Genomic DNA, 19,938 nt, shown 5'->3' with positions numbered 1-19,938 from the left:
TCACAGTATTTGTTTATTTTTAAAAGGAACCTCTAACAAGGTTTCCTACCCACCAGAGTCCTCCATCATGCCACCTGTGGGGCCCCTTCCAAGATTAATGCACCACTTCTGCCCACAGCTGACTGGTCTAGATGCTGCCCCTCGTTGTGACATCTCCACACTGCCGCTAGAGTTTCAAGGACCCTGTCAATTGACATCCCACCCAATGTGACCATGTCCCACCAAGCAATGGCGAGTACACCTGGAGAAGGACCCTCTCACTCTGCCGCTCAGAAGACAGAAGACCCAATGCGTTGCGTGTCCACAGATTTAGGTAAGAGTATTTAGATTCGTTTTTTACATTGTGCCATCGCATATAATGAATCAGAACTTAGCATGCTTTTTATGCAAAATGTCTTGTGAGTTTAAGAAATAAGAAAGTGTGAATAAGCCCCAAGGCTCATTTGCTTGGCTTGTAATGACTGTGGGTGGTGGAGCCATAATCTTGGAGGTAGTGTCTGCCCCTAAAGTTCCAGAGGAGTAAAGCAAGCAAGTGGGCATATAAGCCTACTATTATTCACCCATAACTGAAATGTAGTTTTAAGTGGAATTATGCAATTAAGATTTTGACTATGCACAGTGAGGGGAATTTACTAAAACTGGAGCAGGCAGAATCTGAAGCAGTTGGTGCATGGCAACCAATCAGCTTCTAGCTTTCACTATTAAAACTTAAAGGAGAACTATGAGGTGAGTGCTTTTCACTCACCTCATAGTTCTAGCCGACCTGTGACAATGAGACTGTCACAGGTCGGCTCAGTAGATCGGGAGGTGAGCGAACATATACCGGCGTTCGCTCGCCTCTCTATCCTGTCACGGCTCTGTGCCGTGACAGGGGAGGGGCTGGATTCCACTCTCCCCGCTCAGATCCGCCAGCGCTGACTGGCGGATCGGACAGGGGAGGGGGCGGGTACAGCTGGCTCTGCCTCTTGATAGGCAGAGCCAGCTGTCACTCACGCAGCTGGGCGGATCTCGACATCGATGTCGGGATCCGCTCCGGCTACAGTGTCTCAGTATACCGCGAGCTTTAGCTCGTGGTATACTGAGCTTAGGGTAACGGGAGGACGCTAGTTTGTGTCCTCCCGTTACCCTAAGGAGAACTATGGGGAAAAGCCCTGACCCCATAGTTCTCCTTTAAGGATTTTTTGAAGATGAAGATGGAATTTGATTGGTTTTTATGCACAGCTGCTCCAGGTTTCTGTCTGCTCCAGTTTTAGCAAATTTCCCTAGTGTCTTTAAAGCAGCAGTATTCCATTTGTGACGACAGTAATTTTGTATTTATGTGTTGTGATAAATGGGAGTATATATTGTGGTGATGGAGCACATATTAATTACAACTTGCAAAGTGACTTCTTCATGGAAGGTTTAAAATTAAGATTTTTATCTTAAACTAAAGGCTTAGGGCTGTTAAAGTTATCTATTTGCTGTGCCACCATAAAATGTTTTAGCTTGTAGGGAGACATGTGGAATTATTTATTTGCTGGTTCTATTTCGGCTCTTAGCGTGAGCTCCTGTTCACATATATCAGTTACACATGAAACTAGAACTCAGACAAGTGACAGAGAGTGGGTGTTCCATGAAGAGATACTACAGAGATAACCAGAAAAACACAGCCCAATTATAAGAACAGGGAGTTCATTGCAGTTGTATCAAAAAGCACGTTTGAAGTCCTTTACATTACTCATAACTATTGGAATTCAGAAAATATAAATCAAATATGTGGATTTATGTTTTGCTCCTCTATTTCTGCTCAATTACCATAATAGTTTTATTTTACATTTACTTTGGGTATAAAGATAGAGCTTTCTTTTGGTAGTATTTAATTACCACTGGGTGTTTTTTAATTTTTTACTATATAAAGAAAAAAAATTACAAAAATGTTGAAAAAAAAGATGGTTTCCCTACGTTATGTTATGGAACATTGCAAATAAATAATCTTTCTACATACATTTTGGCCAAAATGTATTCTGCTTCATTTCTTTGGTCACCTTGGGTAAATAGATACCAAATATTTAGCCTTAAAATTGAGCGTGCCCGGGAAATGGCAAAAAACTACCATACCCAAAATTGGCCATAGGTGACTCTTTAAAAGCTTTTACCGCTCAAAAGTTTGGTGTTAACAGTGATTGATGGCTCAAGAATTATTGCTTACACTCTGATGTTCACAGTGATATGTAACGTGTGGCACAATCATCACTTTCACACGTAGGCGTACCCTATTCTTTTGTATGTATGTGAACATGGGGTGGGGACTTTAAAAAAATGTTTTTTATATGTGACTTTATTTTTTTAACACTTAACTTTATTGCTATCATATAGGGGGATAACAAGCGCCCTAAAAGCGATCAGGCATCTCTATAGCGGCCCAAATGCTTACTGTTTAAAATGCTTCAACTTTCCTGCTTGCACGTAGTGGTTAAATTAAATTAGGCTACTATTGATAGGGTATTTCAGAAACCTTACCGTCTGGTTTAAATTTATTTGTAAACACCATTAGTAGAAGTTATCCATCTAAAAACAAAACAAAAAAACAACAGACATTATCAACATACAAGCCTCTATGGATGAGATGATGTGTCCCTTTAATACAGAACTATTATAAATGACTGAACCACATGTTGATGACAGACATAGACCGGGGCAAAGCCAAGTAACAGGTGTTTGCTAAGTTATATAGGGACTCACTGATGACAAACATAAAACAGATGCAAGGATAAGTCAATGAGGTGCAAAAAGGCAGTAGTAGGTACATATTGCTGGCAGATGAACAATTTTCACACTCACTGCCAATGCAGGAGATCTGTTAACACACACAAAGCATCTGTCTGTATTTTCCTTCCTTGTTATACATAAGTTTAGTCCCTAGCCTTTTACATGTTGCCTATTAAATTTCTCCTGTATGAAGATCTTCCTGCAACTTTAATGAGGTCACAAGACCCATGTGTGTCAGAGCCAATTAGGCCAAAGAGCCGTGTACCTGAGATGGTCTGCATATTGTGAGCTGCTATGCACACACAAATTAATTTTGCACAGCATTAGGTACTTGTGTAATGTTGTAGAGGGATTGCACTTTAGGAGATTTGGTGCGTATTTCAAGACTGCAACTCAGTGCTCTAACCTAGGTAACTAAGACTGGGAACCTCTGCATTTTACCACAGCTTTGCTGAAAAAGGAAAGTTGTGCAATTTATATAGCTCTGCAAAGCTGAACCCTACATCACCAACGAAGACCAAACATTCACTTCTCCATCAGTTGCTGCTTCAGTCACCATGAGTCAAACTTTCTGGAAAGTTTATAAAGCAAAAGTTCTACAAACATTGGGCACAGAACAAGATGGAGAAACACTTGAAGAGGTAAGCTTAGTGTGCACTCAATTTGCATTAATTTGTATTTATTTATCTCATGCAAAGAACACTAATGTGCAATAATTCTTAACAAAAGTCAGTCAAAGCAATAAAAGGCAATCGGTTTGCTTATTGCACTTTGCTTTATTATACCATATAGTTTTTAGTAAAAGTTAAATAAATGAGCAGTCATTAAATGGGTAACATTTTTACACCATAAAGTATGCTAGTACCCAAATTTGACACTGTAGTTGGTAAGCAATAGTAAATAAGTCATAGAAATTATACTGTACATGTTAAGGAGACAAAGAACAAACTGCAAAATGCATTAAATTATAGCATCAATGCTATCGGAGTAAAGGAAACTGTTATCAGGTTGCTATGACTTATTGCAAGCTACATAAGATAATAGTATCATTAGCTGTAATTTAATACGTCACTTGAAAGAAGGTTAAAAAAAATGGCACTTTGACCTGGTCTGGTAGCTTTTAATGTGTTTGGCTGGAGAAATCTAATAATACGTAGCCAGGAGCATGCTATGAAATTCTACTATTTCAGTGTATCAGAGCCAATGAGGCCAAAGAGCTGTGTAACTGAGATGGTCTGCATATTGTGAGATGCTATGCACACACAAATTAATTTTGCACAGCATTAGGCACTTGTGTAATGCTGTAGAGGGATTGCACTTTAGGAGATGTGGTGCGTATTTCAAGACTGCAACTCAGTGTTCTAACCTAGGTAACTAAGACTGGGAACCTCTTTGCATTTTACCACAGCTTTGCTGAAAAAAGAAGGTTCTGCAATTTATATAGCTCTGCAAAGCTAAAACCTACATCACCAAAGAAGACTAAACATTCACTTCTCCATCAGTTGCTGCTTCAGGCACCATTAGTCAAAATTGCATTAATGCATTTTCTGATTGTATAAAAATTATATGTATTAAAATTATTTATCTGAATTATATGTATTAAAATTATTTTATCTGTTATTAAAGACAAAACATACCTAGGATCTCCCACTGTTTTTCAAACTGTTCTTCCAGTGGCAAAGCCTTCACTGCCTGGAAGATAGTCTGCACTCTAGGAGCTGGGATTGTAAAGGGGTTGATGAAGCAGAGGATCAATGATTGGCCACAATGGAAGCCTTTGAGATACCCGAGTGTATACCTTGAGGGGTTAGTGTACTCCTGAAAAACACTAGTGCTAAGTGTCCTTGTCCTCTCTTTAATATAAAATGGGTGCTTCATAGTTTGTAACAAATTACTAAAACTAGAAACTGGCACTGGGAACAGATGAGGAAGTTTATGAATGTAATTACAAGGTTGTTATTGTATTTGTTTATTGTAGAGCAACACTTCTGAGGTTATTGAAGATGAAAGCCAGGACACCGGAGAAGAAGGATTAAATATGTCACATCTCGCAAAAAAGGTACAGATTAAAAAGGCACACAGGTTCATGTGTGCAGACTTAGGGCACAGGCCTGCTCTAGGTAATTTTACAGTCAAGTGTATGTAGTTTGTATGAACATTGGGAAAAAGATGTCTTACCTATAGACCAAATGACTTTCAACTAAAAAAGCTTTACTTTGTAAAGTGATTAATGTAATTTAAATGTCAGTTCTAGGTGCCTAATCACTGATACACTCTTTTCTCTGTCTCTGGGAATTTTTTTCCCTTCATAGCAATTTTCCAGATTCATGCAAGGCAAATTATCAGCAGATGATCTCTAAAGGAAAATTATTTTGAATGAACTAATAAAATGAACAGTTGGCCAAACTGGAGAATTTCATCCCTTTTCCCTACATTTGCAAATTGCTAGTAAAAATAACAAACTGTGCTAAATGCCCATGAGACGCTCTAAAATTAGTCCAAAATGACGTATCTCAGGAAGTAGTCTTATCAGTAATTTTGTGTGCAGGAATCTTCTAGGACAGTCCATGAAAGTGAGGGGAAAAAAGAAATATGTTTAAATAGACTGGCTTGATCAAATAATGAAAAGCAGGAAGAAACATTTCACTGAGGACAGCACTTCAAGAAAACTGGCATGGAGAGGGACTACATACATTTAGCAGACTGGTTTCTAATAACACTGGACTGGAACATGGGTTCTGACTGCTAATCTTTTATCTGTACCAAGAATTCATGGAACATCTGAACTATTCGTATTGTTTTCTGACATTCTTGTTTAGAGATCATCCAACTATATTAAAGAGTGATGAAGTCTGAGGAGGCCCTTTAGATGAAATACCAGGTGGGAGGCCATAAGGAGAAAGGTTTGATTTCCTGTACCTCCTTGCCTGTGCATTCTCTCAGATGATTTGGACACTCTGACCCAAAATGTTTGGCTAACATACATAAGGGTTTCCCAAAAGAGCTCCGAAAATTTGGAGGAATTGATGTCTCCTAGTGGGCCAATTAATTCCACATTGTGACATCTGTTGTACAAAGGTGGCCAGGAAATAAATGGTTTGGAACTTGGATCTTCTTCACTAGAGGGAGAACCGCAACTACAACATCTGAGGAGTTTAGACTTCATCTAGACAAGGATAGAAAAAGTTATTAAAAACAAAACCATCATAATATCCCAGATAGAACTAGTCTGTTATACTAGGTAACCTGAAGAGCTCTGTATAATTTTTCTTTACCAGTAAAACTTTATTCAGAATCTGAGAACCGATATTGCATCATAAGAACGGAATAACCTGGCAGGGAACCAGGTTCAACTTTTCTACACTCTCGATCATTTCGGGATGTATGGCTGAACCCTTAGAGAAAAAAAATTGTCCAAATAAAGGATGACTGTCATGGCTCTAAGTAATAAGGAGGTATGAGCTGCTTCCATACCCTTAAGGAAGATCTTTGGAGGCCATGAAAAGTCCAGAAGGTAGCAATATGAATGGGAAAAGCATTAAAAAACATGCCTACATTATAAGGAATATGGTTGTGTCCCAGAGGATGATAGAAGCCATTGGAATGGAATTGTAAACTAGAATGGCTTTTACTCAAAACATGAACTCTTGAGGCAGATCGACTGGTTGACAGGTCTGATATTTAGGATCTGTAAAAAAAAATTCAAATGATTTTTTAGCATGAAAATGTTGAAAAACTTTCCAAAACTCTAGGACCAGACTGGAACCAACAGCCTTCTATCCAGATGTGCCTAAAGAAGCGATCACAAGTTGATGATCTAACCGTGACCCCTAGATAAATGAATGACAATGAGGGGTCCTTGAAAATTCAATAGAGAATCCCTTGTCAACTAGCCTCAAAGTAATTTGGTTGGAGGATTCTTTACCACCACAGAAGAAAAGCTCCCAGACTTTATCCTAAAGGATTGTTGTTGTTTTTGGTGGGGGAGAGTGGCATGAGAAGACTTATATAAAATTCTAGTGGTTGGGTTTACATTTACTTAAAATTTTGATATGGTATATAGGGTATATTTCTTCCCCTTGATCCTAACCTGTGCCAACGGGATACTGCAATACCATTATGATGAAAACATTTCCTACATTTTGATTTTCCCAGGTTGTATAGTAACCAACTGCCATTTTGTTTTCATGAAGTACTGGTTTCACATTTTTCATCCTTTTTTTCGATATCAGCACTTTCTGTCTCATTGCTCTGGACCAACTTCCTGATAGTGACAACGGTGGACCATACCCACACAATGTTCACACAGCCACTTGTAGTATCCATGAGGGATGCGTGTGACAGGGTGACAACACAGGAGTACAATTAGGAAAAAGTTACTGAACACTGTCAACCAGTAGCAGCAAGTGCATGAACAATTATCTTCATGTTCATGGCGGGATCACCAGGTATTATTTCTAAGAAAGCTGCAGATTTAAAAGGGTAAAAAACTACTTTTGAAATTACAATAACATGGTATATGACTGTGTTTTATATCTACTTTAGCTACATTATTTAATTATATTTATAATTGGAATCATGTACTGTTTTGTATACTGCCATTGTATATATTTTCCTATTTCTCTAAAGCGCAATAATTTTTTGTTTAATAAAAATAATTTATAGGGGAAACAGAGAGGCTCACTTTAGGAAATGACATCTTAAATAAATAGCCTTACCTTCGGCACAGAGAGTTTGGGTTCTGAAATAGCTTTAGTGTTTTTAAAGTGAATAAAAAGTCTAAGAGTGATTTTAAGTCTACTTGTCCAAGGTGCCACCTAAAAAAAAACCTAATGAGAGCAGTAATATATTGTAATTACTTGTCATATTAAAAAAAAAAAAGGCTGCCACCGGCGCCCTTGTTTCTACTATTTCTGGCTTTTAGTTGCAGTTGATAGTGGGTTGGTAAGGCAGATACATCAATTGGGTGGTCTGGAAAAGCAGACAGTCTGTGCCTCTGCTTCACACAGATCCTGCCCCCAGCAAGGATGATGTTATAGAAAAAAGTGCACCAGTCAAGCAAACCAGGCAGAATAGGTGGCAGATTACTTATCCAGGTCCAATTTTAAGACATTATTGCTGTTTCTGAAAATCCAAACTCTTCCTTGCATTTAAAAATATTTAAGGGTAACTTTAAACATAACCCTAAGACTCAAGATCTAAACAGAAGTTGGATCACTCTGGAAAATGACAGTTCATGTGGTTGCCAGGAGTCAACATCGACTAACTAATAATAATAATGACTATTATTTTATCATTATTATTATGTTATCATTATTATTATCTTTATTGTTAACCAGTCATGATTAGGTTCATGAAAGAATCTAAATGTTCATTTTCAGGTTATTATAATTTTTCAATTCAGGTTAACACATAAAGGATTCATAATTACCCCTATGTTTAGGTTTTGTTACTCTCTTATGGTCACCACACACGTTACAATCTGACTATACAACCTTTGTACAATCAACTTTAGATCTACCAAAACTATGTAATATGAACACCTATTTACTCTGTGCAATCAATCTGTTTACAACCAGGCAGGCCCTTGCACTACATAATTCTTGCAGATCTAAAGGAAATTGTAAGGTGTGTGTTGAGCTTAACTCTTCAGCTTGAAATTCAATTGAAATTAGAAGTCATCTGAGTTGCTGCCTCTCAATTGCCTGATCACACACATTGTTTTTTCAGCTTCTGAGAATACACCACGTGCGTTCAAGCAGTTGACAAGGTGGGAAAATTCAGACTTCACAGGACCTCTGACCCCCTAGATAGCCCTACTCAAAATTGATAAATCTAAATAAGACAATATTAACTATACAGATTGCGAGACTATAATAACTAAAATGCCCTCATTCTAATCAATCATTGCACAGCACAGTAAGACCTTCTAAAAACAAAAGCGTCTCATTCCATCATATATCCTAAAAATAAGATTATTCATCATTTCAAGGCAGTGGTGGAGCCATTTAAATTATTGCTTTATGCCCCATTGGTCAGATGCACAATGGGGTGTAAAGCAATGATTTGCATGGCTCCATCCACTGAAGCAGCTGTATGTAGTTTGGAATGCATGTTCTGTTACATTATGCTATATTCGTCTATACACCAATGGGTCTGGATGTACTTCTGGCCAATAGGGTGTAACGCAATTATTTGCATGCCTCCGTCCAGGGTCGCCATCAGGGGATGGCCGATACCCACTTCAGGGGCTGGGGCAGCCTGGGGTCGGCATGGCAGAGGTGACAGGGGAGGAGGTGGAGGAGGCTGGGCCCCCTGGCCCCAGCAGCGAAAAAGGCCAGGCCCCAGCAGTGGCAGGTAAGGAGCATGTGCAGGGAAAGGGACCCCGGCGACCAGCCCACCTGAGACCCTGCATAGCCCACCATAGAGAGTCTCACATGGGCTGTGCAGGATCTATAGTGTGCTCTGCAGAGTCACTTTCAGGTGAGCTGTGTGGGGTCTCAGGTATGTGTGGGATTTTAAGTGGGCTCTGCGGGGCCTCAGGTGGGTTCTGAGTTCAGTACGTTACTAAGTCCTGGGTCCATTGCGTAACTAAGTCCAGAGCGTTACTAAGTCCTGTGATCAGTACCAAGTCCAGAGTCCAGTGCGTTACCAAGTCCAGAGTCCAGTGCGTTACCAAGTCCAGAGTCCAGTGCGTTACCAAGTCCAGAGTCCAGTGCGTTATCAAGTCCAGAGTCCAGTGCATTATCAATTCCAGAGTCCAGTGCGTTATCAAGTCCAGAGTCCAGTGCGTTATCAATTCCAGAGTCCAGTGCGTTATCAAGTCCAGTGCATTATCAAGTCCAGAGTCCAGTGCGTTATCAAGTCCAGAGTCCAGTACGTTACTAAGTCCTGCGACCAGTGCGTAACTAATTCCTGCGACCAGTGCGTTACTAAGTCCCGAGTCCAATGCGTTACTAAGTCCTGAGACCAGTGTGTTACTAAGTCCAGAGGTATAAATGTATAATAATAGTGTGAGACTGTGGGGGGACCACAAGTACCAGCATGCCATTGGCAGCTTTGGGGGGGGGGGGGGGCTAGCCATGTGGGTTGTATGGGGCCCCATGATTTCTAATGGCGGCCCTGCCTACGCCCACTGTCCTGAAATAAGGAGTTAACCTCTTATTTTTGAGATATGTGATGGAATTAGATTTGAATACCTTCTGTTTAAAGAAGGTTTTAGCTGTACATAAGACAAATAAGAAAGCATATAGAAATCTTTAAGAAGTTAGTATGCAACACTGCAACAGGCATATGGTATCTAGGAAAACTGGAGCTAAAAATTTGTACAGATGGTACAGCTTGTTGCACTGCTCAGAATGTACAGGGCTGATGTGGTGTTTACATTTTGCTCATTTGCAAAGAATCATCAGTTATGGGCAGCTTATCCAAAAGGAACACGTGGTCTTGGGCCCTGTGGTAGGCTGGTCCATAGGGAATAATAGCCAGTTTGAAAATGAGATTGCCACTCCTGTCTACCTGTGAAGTATTCTTCCTATGTTCCTGGCAGCAGCTCTGTGCTTTTCTCCTTTCCGAATCCAGAATGTGTGTACAGTACATATTTGCAATTCACTATTCCAGGGGGAAAATTCCTTTATATTGATTCTAGCATGTTTACATCCACTTTGTATAGTTAAATCGTGTACTTACCTAAAAGGTGCTGCCATAAAAGTTGTACTAGTTCACTGTAAAACATTTAAAGCAATATTAAGTCTTAAAAAAAACCCAGCAGTGTATTTCCATAGAAGCACGCCTCCTCCCCATGCTCACTATGTGTGAATGCTCATATACTACCTATCCACAGGTCCAAGGAGCTTTTGGTTGGAGAAGTGTTACTTCATTGTTCTCTAAAGATGATGAACACAGAACAGATCAGGATGTTGAGCAAATGGCAGAACAAGCCCCAGAACAGTAAGTATGAGTGTACACAAGGGCAATTTCGTACATATGTGCATTTTTTCTTGTGATTTTACCTGCACTTAAATACGTTAATGCAAGGTTTTAATTAAAAGAAGTTACCAGCGAGCTTTTTATGGTGCAGATGCTAAACAAATACACAAAAAAATACATGAAATGCTTGACTAGCTACATACTTACTGCTGCTAAATCCCTTACACCTCTCCATTGGAAATCATGAAATCTACCTATTCACACAGGGTGGCCACAGAAAGTCCATTTTATTTCCAAACTGTAAGAGGTGAGGGCAATTGCAAATAACATGATAGATTAATATATAGCTACATGGGCTACTTGGAAAGTTTTGAAATAACCAACCTTACAACAAGCCCTGGGAATTTAAACATACTTAAAGCAGGACTCTGGGAACATTTATTTAGCCACTGCACCGCAATGCAAAAGTCAAGGGCTCATTTTGGTCTAGGTTCAAAAATAACAAAATTAGACTCATCGGATCCTCCGAGCCTGCTTGCTCTTAGACTGGTTCCTTCCACCTCTCCCCCTCAGCTGCAGCGGTAGAGGGTCCTGCGAGTCATCGCATTCTACACACTGTGTTTAGTAGCCACAACTCAGTCCCATGATGGACTACAATCTCAATACAAATTAGTAAACTAACAGGGTTATTCATTAAGCTGCCGGAGGCAGCCGACTGAATAACTGAGCCGTAGTGAAGTGAGCAGAACATTGTTCGGCTATTCACTACGCCTCAGTGCAGCTGATTTCAGCGGTACATCAGCTGCACTTCGGTCAGCCGATCCAACATCTAGATCGGCTGAGCCGAAGCTCTGGCAGCTCACTTGCTGCCATTCACCCCTATTCACATAGGGGCTGAACGGCAGTGAGTGAATACTCGAATGCTGCTCGGACCATTCTGCTCAGTACCTCTGTGGTCCCGAGCAGAATAGGACAGCATTGAAAAAAGTTGAATTTTTTAAAAAAAAAAATGTAAATAAATGTTAAAACTAAAAAAAAAATAAAGATTTTTTTTAAAAAGAGAAAAAAACTGTTGGGCAGAGCTAGCAGTGGCAGCTAGCTCCGACCAACTGTTTCCTATTGGCTGGCACCTGCTAAATTCTTCTAGTAGGTCCCGGCCAGTGAATAACAAATGACATCTCGGCACGCTCCACCCAGTTGTAATTGTTTAATGACAGTTCAGTGTCCCCAGGTCTTTTGGGGATGCTAATCTGTCATTACAGCTGGGCGGAGTCAGCCATGAGATCACGGCTGGCTCCACCCAGCTGTCATTTGCGAGGCGTTCAGCCGGTCCTTCGCCCCGCTTCGGCTGTCATTTTGGCTCAGTCGAGCCGAGGCATATGCCTTCGGCTTGGCTTAGCCGCTCGGCCACCTTTGGGACCTGTATGGGCTATAGTGACTAGCCTGTGCAGCAGCCCATCGGTTTGACTGAACCGAAGGGCTCTCGCAACCGAAGCTAGCCGAAGCTTCGGCTGATCCTTTGGCTAGATTTGTGAATAACCCCCTAAATGTGAGATTGTAGTTCATCACTGGAGTGAGCCTGGTGCGGTGCCTACTTTACAACACACCCCCGGGGACCATGAGGAACAAAAGTAGCCACCCTCTAGAAGGAAGGACTGATTCAGCACCAATTCAGAGATGATTTGAGTATCTACAGCCGAATAATTCACAAATAAGATACATTTTTATTAATAAGGTACTTGAATGCATTTTTAAGGTTCAACTCCTGAGTTTAGTGTCACTTGAAGGTTATAGTGAGAAGGGACTAAATGAATCAAAAAGCCTTTCAACAGAATCAGTGAGTAGCACAATAAATCCTTTTTAGAACAGAAGGTATTCTTCTGCCTTATTCCATTGCATACAGTATTCCCAAAAACAAGAGAATTATTCCTCAGTTTAGGATAGTAAGTGAAGCCATTCAAATCTTTTCTTTTACTTTTATTCAATATTCTGATTAAGGGTTAGGATTTCTGAGCTACTTTATGTATGGGCATAATGTTGTGCTAGTCTATAGGGAATGACACAATCATCATTATCTGTATTATAGCAGCATTATTTAATATGGTGTACATATATGCAGGGCCCTGCTATTATTTTTGGGTTTTAAATAAGTTTGTATGTGAGACTTTGTTGTTTTATGTGTACTGAGACGGCTAGTTTAGTATAATAAAAGATTGATTTTTAATATACATGTAGCATATGGTTAGCAACACAAAGAATGTCTGGATGACAGAGGTGTGAATTTTTAAGCAGAAGATTGTATTATTGTTTTCATATGTTACATACGTATGATACATTGTGCATCCGGACAACTTTGGCATCTTTATATAAAATGTTTTTATTGATGGTACTGGTTATGCATAGATATATCATATTTTGTGGAATTTTACCATAAGGGACACTACTGGGACATTATGGACTTCCCCCTTTTTGAGGCAACTAATTATATATGTGGGGAAGGGTAAGAATCTCCATTATGTTTTGTTTTTTGTTTTTTTTATCTCTGTCTCTATCCTCATCAAAGTGGTTTTCCAGCACTTTCCATCCCTGTTACAGCAGAACATGTAACAAGAAAAGCAGATGTCGCTTGGATGGGGAAAACAGACAGCAATAAACATCTGACAGATTCTAACCTTTTCTCACTCTTCAAAAATACAAGCTTTTGTTGCTGTTTGTGTCCGTGTTGGAAGGTTTCCCATTACTTCCATTCCATGTAACAACTTGTTCTTACCCTTACAGTCCCACATATTAAAATGAATAACTGCAATTCCCCAAGAAAAAACAAACCTATATAACCTATTATTGCATACAAGCCACTAAACTGTCATTCTCTTTCAATATGGCATTCTGGAGGTGTCTTGTAAACCATTATTGTACTGAAACCATACCAGAAATCATGCCTTTTCTGCTTTTTTGATTGGGTAAGTTCTTTTCTTAGAAGTCTATTCTGACATAAAAAGTTACATTTCAGGCATCCCCTGAAATTGGAGTTTTATTTTTAGAACTTAAATGCCCTTTAAAAGGAGAATTATGAGGCAAGTGAGCTTCACTCAGCCTTATAATCTGAGCCGACCTGTGACAATGAAGCTGTCACAGGTCGGCTCAGTAGATCGGGAAGTGAGGGGACACATACCGTTGCTCGCTCACTTCTAAATCTATCCCTGCAGAGAGCCGTGACTGTCACTCTCGGCTCCCTGCAGGGATTCCCCCCTCCCCGCTCCGATCCTCCTGTGCTGACTGGTGGAACGGACAGGGGAGGGGGCGGGTACAGCTGGCTCTGCCTCTAGATAGGCCGAGCCAGCTGTCAATCCCGCAGCTGGGTGGAGTTCGACAGCAATGTCGGGATCCGTTCCGGGTGTGGCGTCTCAGTAAACCACAAACTGAAGCTCGCGGTATACTGAGCTTTGGGTCACGGGAGAACGCTAGTTTGTGTCCTCCCGTGACCCTTAGGAGAACTATGGGGAAAAGCCCTGACCCATAGTTCTCCTTTAAGGCTCATTCACTTCTATAACGATGCAGACTTTACAGTTTTAGTAAATACATTGCTGAGATTACACCACTGGATAAAATAAACTTGAACCTCCCAATCAGAAATCAGTTTGAGAAAGGACATAGTACAATATAACAAAGAGCTATTTCTTCAAAACGCAGGCATCAATCTGCAAAAAGGTTCTCTAGAATCCTTATAGCATAATAGTTAACCAAAAGGGGATTGTTTTATTTATAATCGATAGTCATAATTTAAGCAGCATTATCACCTCGGCGGTGGTGAACATTGCTTACAGGAGACATTCCCTTCATGTACCACCATTTTGATATGTCATATGTTTTTGGTTTTTTTCTGTAGAGCTCCTCCATCACATTCTCTAGACCACCCTTCGGAGAAGAGATCAGCAGCTCTTTGGGATACATTTACTAGCCGGTGGCAGCAAAGATCTGCTGAGCGCCCTGAGCCAACAGGGGTACTGGCAGATTCTCCAGCAGAGCAAAATGAAGCCCATCATGCAGAGGAGACACCCTTCAAATGGAGTTTTCTCACCAACAAATTAGCAGAGCTGAGAAGCAAGAATGACTAAAGACTACACCCGGCCGACTGAAGGCAGACCCCCCAAAGAACTGTGTGACCAAGCAACCTTGTGCCTTACTAAAATTGCTGGACACAAGCACAACTGGAAAGTACCAGTAGTATGTTTGTGACATAAATATCAGGCGGGTAAACATTCTGGCATACCTCTAGCTTTCATTTCCTGAGTTTTAATTATTGTTTCTCCTAGTTTTTTTTCTATAGTTTACTGGTGTATATGTCATGCCATAAACCGACATACTGCTGTAGAGCTGCACCTATATGAAATGTAAAACCAAAATTGATCCCAAAGAAAAATGTCTGGATATAAAAGTAAATATAACAGGAAGATATGCAAATGACAGCACCCCCAATCACCTCAGGCAGCACCATTAAAGTCAGACAGCTGTGTTGTAGTGTAAATTGGTTTCAGTTCTGATGTCTGCAATGGACAGGAATACAGAAACATAACTAGACAAAAGGAAATTTCATTTCTTCATTTCTGTACAAAACAAATCATTTCAAATCTTTTATAAAATAGGACCCTGTACAGCACAATATCATCCTTACCTTACCCCGACCTTTTCTTCAGTCTTAACATATCCATACACCTTAGGCTAAATGTTAGGTAATGATTCAAACAGTGAGCATTTGTTTGACTTGACCAGACTAACATAAATCTGTCCTATCCTACATATGTTCAATGCCCTTTGACCAGTATGGCCTAAACGAAAATAGGAATAATGGGTGTTTGACTGTAAAATGTCAAACTGGTTGAATAAACTATTGGCCTACAAAGATGTTTATTTACTGTTCCCAACACCAGCTGTTGGTTGCCGGTTATTATACAAACCTGCCAAAACAGCAGCTATTAGATGATGGGCATCTTATATTTCTATTGACTTTTATATCATGTTCCCATTACTAAAACTATTCTAGATTGTGTGTTTGATTGTTATAAGCTTGTAATTCTCTATCATCAACAGTATCTGATTTAAAACCATCTCATAGTTTATGTGCAAGTGACATAAAACACACAGTTTTGTTGACTGAGGTTGTTGATGTTGATTTAATTTTTAATTAAATGGAATGTAAATGTTTGCATTGTTGTTAAATAAATAATATATACATGAAAACCATTACAAGACAGATTAGGTGGCTGCTGTTAACTATATTGTGTATGATTCGCTGATGACTTCCGAGGCCTGAAGATACGCAAGAATATATTGGATAAATAGGATGGAAGATATGGTTGCAGTCATCATACCTTTGTATATGATCCACAAGCTTGGCTGGGGCATTGAATACAATCACTGGCAATAAAATCTCGTAAACATGGGCAACTTGCATTCATGCCGAAGTCCTTTATCTTTTTCCTGTGTGGGGGGCTCATTCATATGTAGCATTCAAAAACATTTGTTAACAACAACAAACATTTTAATTGAATCACATACATGAAATCACCTCTTGCTTGTTCCATCATATTAGCAGCATGTAATGCATAGCATAAGGTATACAGATACTGAGAAACCAAAAGCGACCTTAAATGCTTATGTGGTTCCTTAGCAAATGCTGAGAGACTAATGGAACCTGGAAGACTAAAGCTGGCCATACACCTATATACTTTCTGCAGATTTTCTATGGTCAGATGGAAAAAGTGCAACAGATTCCTCCATCTACACTAAACTGTGTGGATGGAGGAATCTCCCACTGGGCCATGCCTCATTATCTTGCTGGTCGGCCCTACTGGCTTCAAAACACCTGAGCAATGCCTGTATCCAATGAGATTGTTCAGGTATTTTGACAGCCAGTGGGGCCGACTAGCAAGATACTGAAGCTTGGCCCAGCGGGAGATTCCTCCATCCACACAGTTTAGCGTAGATGGAGCAATCTGTTGCCCTTTTTCCATCTGACCACAGAAAATCTACAGATAATCTATAGGTATATGGCCAGCTTTAATGTAGGGAAACTATGATGCAAAAATAAGCTGGGACATAAACTAATGAAATTACTAACCATAAAATGGTTAAAGTGTATCTAAAATCAAAAACAAAAATGTTATACATTGCAGTTTAACAATCCTTAGATGCGGTAGCTGTATTGGTTTTCTTTTTCCATAATTTACTTCTGATGATCCGGTCAGTAACACATTTCCGTTCTTAGGGTGGCTGCACTCACTCTTCCATTGTATCTACGGAGGAGCAATGTAGCTACCCTTGGACAACCTGTGGAAATGGTGTGAGATGGACTAGTAGATTTAGATGAACTTTATATAAATGACTAATAAATTAAAGTCTTTTCAGCAGTTACAGTAACAGTTTAATTTGTCCTTTTGGGATAACGATTTTACATTGATGCATAAAAGCTGACCATTGTAAGCACCCCTGTCAGTGTTAAATGGTTTGTCTCAACCCTCTATCTGACACTTTTTCTGGACAGCTTGGTCTGTTAGAGGAAGTTGAAAATTAACCAACTTACTGGCCGGATCACCAGGTAATACAACTATGTGACGGGGGCGGGGGGAAACAGAAAAACAAATCTACTGTCGATAGACTGCATCATGTGTCATTTTTTGATTTAGCCTATAGTTCCACTTTAAACAATGCCCAAAATATTCAGGAAATATATTGGAGAATATAAAAAACAGACACAAGGTCTATATTTAAGAGTGCTTTCCCAGTATCTGACAAGAAGGTATGTCAAAGAATTCATGTAGTATTTTTTTCTGTCTGACAATGCATAATTTCCCGGTGATTTGTTTAGATAACTGACACATGTCATACTGTAGATTCCTTTGGTGTCGGCTTGTGTTCATGGCTTCCATTGGTCCGTGCTCGCTGACAACTATAGATCCATTTTATAACACGGGCATTCCTCTCGATTATAGATACTGGGTTTTTTTCAGCTTTCTCTTCTTCAATAGCAACAAACTCACAGCTCACTTTATCCATGGATTCAATGCTACCAAATGGTGTGTACTCCTCTCCATTTTGGTACATATCAAGCAAGTTTAACAAGCTGCCCTCAAGGCCACAGCTCTCAAAAAATGTTTGTGCATCAGCAAAAGTGAGTTTGTCATGGACTGTAACTTCCTGGGCTTCAGGGGCGCTGGTGCAGTTAGTATGACACACCAGTGGTTGCTCTCTGCTTTTTTGTAACTTGGGGGAAACTGGTACATCCTTTGTGCATGTTTGAGGTTGATTCTGTGAAAATCTTGTACTTCTTCTTAATAGTGGTGTCCCTTGAAGAAATCGAATCACAAGGCCAGCTTCCACGTTATCGTTTTCCTTGCTAGCTTCCTCACGCTTTTGCCTATACATAATGAGAGAATCAGGTCGATTCAGCCTTCTGCCACTCAATCGCTTCCGACAGAGGGGACTGACTATTGAGCAGTTGGGGGGAGGCTGTGGGTCATTTCCTTGGTTTGATGTGAGGAAGCTGTGAGATATGGCTTGTTTCCTGCTGGGACTAAGTGTGTGATCTTTGCATGCTTCACTGTGATTGTCTTGCTTTCTTATGTTTGGAGGGAAGTTGCTGGACTGGGAGAAGATGGTTGTTGGTCTAAATGTTTGCACTGGTGACTGCAGATCTGATTTTTCAGCTGCTTGATGAAGACAATCATTAAAATCATTTTGCTGTGATGTTAGCCCTTGTTTCGTAGAGCCAAACTGACTTGTGAAATCATACTCTGATGCCGAGCTGAATTCAGTTGGTGAACCGGCACTATAAAGGGATGGGCTCTGTTTCCTTGCTAAAACCGGACTCAGGAGAGTGCCAATGGCCGGGTTCTGCCTGCGATGTATCACTTGCGGAGATTTTACATACTTGGCTTTATCTGCCTCCAGTCGATCAGATGCAGTCACCCTGGGTCTGCTCATAAGAGGAGATAAAGGTTGATTGATGGGCGTCATTGTGACAATAAGCTTGTCGGTGAATGCCAAAGGTTCATGACTTATACACAGCAGTCCAGTATATAGGATGCTGTTTGTCCGTCACTGGTTAAAATTGGGAAACATGGTAGCTGCAAAACAGAGTGAGGATTTATTAGAAAATTAGATCGTTCAAATCACAGACACAATTTTGAGCGAGGAAGAGTTAAACCACAGTTAGATTTTTTTTGACCCCCCCTTCTTCCTGTTAGGGATGTGTGTGGGATGGGTGCGAACCAATTCAATGACACATGTTCAACAGTGAAACGAATGGCAAATGCACTCATCAATTCATAACTAGCTTTAAAGCAAGGTGCACATGGATGGGCTTTACAAAAACAGATATTTCCCAGCACACTCACCAGTGTGCTGGGAATTGTCTCTCCTGGCGAACCTGCACCCAATTCATCCTTTGCTATATGTTTGCTCCAAGATAGAGGCTCTCATAGATTAGAGTTAGGGCCACACAGAGGGGCGTTGACGAAGCAGTGTGGCTTCCACGTATTCTGCAAAAGTTGTGCAACTAAAACCTCTGTTTTTGACCTTAGTAGTTGGACAGTGTACTTTTTTTGCAGGCTGGCTAGTGAGTGTGCTGGGAAATGTCTGTTTTTGTCATGACAAATGTCCATCCTGGCCCAATCAGCTGCAGGCAGGGAATTCCCAAACCCGCGGCTATATGTAACAAAGGGTGGCCATAGCTTATTGGACCAGCAGTGGGATGTTACAGATAGTATCACGCCAAGCCCACAGACGCTCCTGCTTCATGTTCTTTGAAACAATGAAAGTAATGCAACTTCCTCATTAGGGGCACACAAATCAATTAAAACCTTACAGAAGTTTTAGTTCTTCTCCAATGTATTAATAAAAATGCTTTTATTGCACAATCAGTTCCATTGGGGGCACAGAAAGCATAAAAAATCCTGACAGAGGTTCTAACGCATGGGTGGGCACACCCGGCCCTCCAGCTGTGGTGAAACGAAAGGTCCCATCATGCCTCTGTCTCTGGGAGTCATGCTTATGGCTGTCAGTTTTGCAATGCTTCAAGGGATTTGTAGTTTCACCACAGCTGTATCCAGAAAACAAAAGTAAAGGTGCCCATACACTGCACGATTCTCGTACGAGAATCGCGGGAAATCCTGCGATTGTGCGAGAATCGTGCAGTGTGAATGAAGACGTGTGACCGTTTCTACTGTACGGTCGCACGTCTTTTGTCTAAGGAGCATGCTAGAA

The 19,938-nt window shown here is 40.4% G+C and overlaps 1 protein-coding gene across 1 annotated transcript; it reads right to left on the bottom strand.

Annotated features, from left to right (window-relative positions):
* Positions 1 to 3,869: 3,869 nt before the first annotated feature.
* LOC108795723 lies at positions 3,870 to 18,727 on the bottom strand. Its single transcript, XM_018567011.1, has 2 exons — positions 17,554 to 18,727; positions 3,870 to 3,881 (listed from the first exon to the last, which is right to left on the bottom strand). The coding sequence occupies exon 1, from the start codon at positions 18,688 to 18,690 to the stop codon at positions 17,557 to 17,559; it is 1,134 nt and encodes a 377-aa protein (XP_018422513.1). The 5' UTR covers positions 18,691 to 18,727; the 3' UTR covers positions 3,870 to 3,881; positions 17,554 to 17,556.
* Positions 18,728 to 19,938: the final 1,211 nt, after the last annotated feature.

Source organism: Nanorana parkeri, unplaced genomic scaffold (genome assembly GCF_000935625.1).
Source record: "Nanorana parkeri isolate BGI_ZX_2015 unplaced genomic scaffold, ASM93562v1 scaffold996, whole genome shotgun sequence".
Classification (NCBI taxonomy): domain Eukaryota; kingdom Metazoa; phylum Chordata; class Amphibia; order Anura; family Dicroglossidae; genus Nanorana; species Nanorana parkeri.
Note: the sequence above shows the minus strand (reverse complement) of the source record. Positions and strands in the feature narration are given on the sequence as shown.

What these genes read in the sequence shown, in the direction of transcription:
- LOC108795723 (XM_018567011.1), bottom strand. Translation starts at nt 18,690, where the DNA reads ATGACGCCCATCAATCAACCTTTATCTCCTCTTATGAGCAGACCCAGG.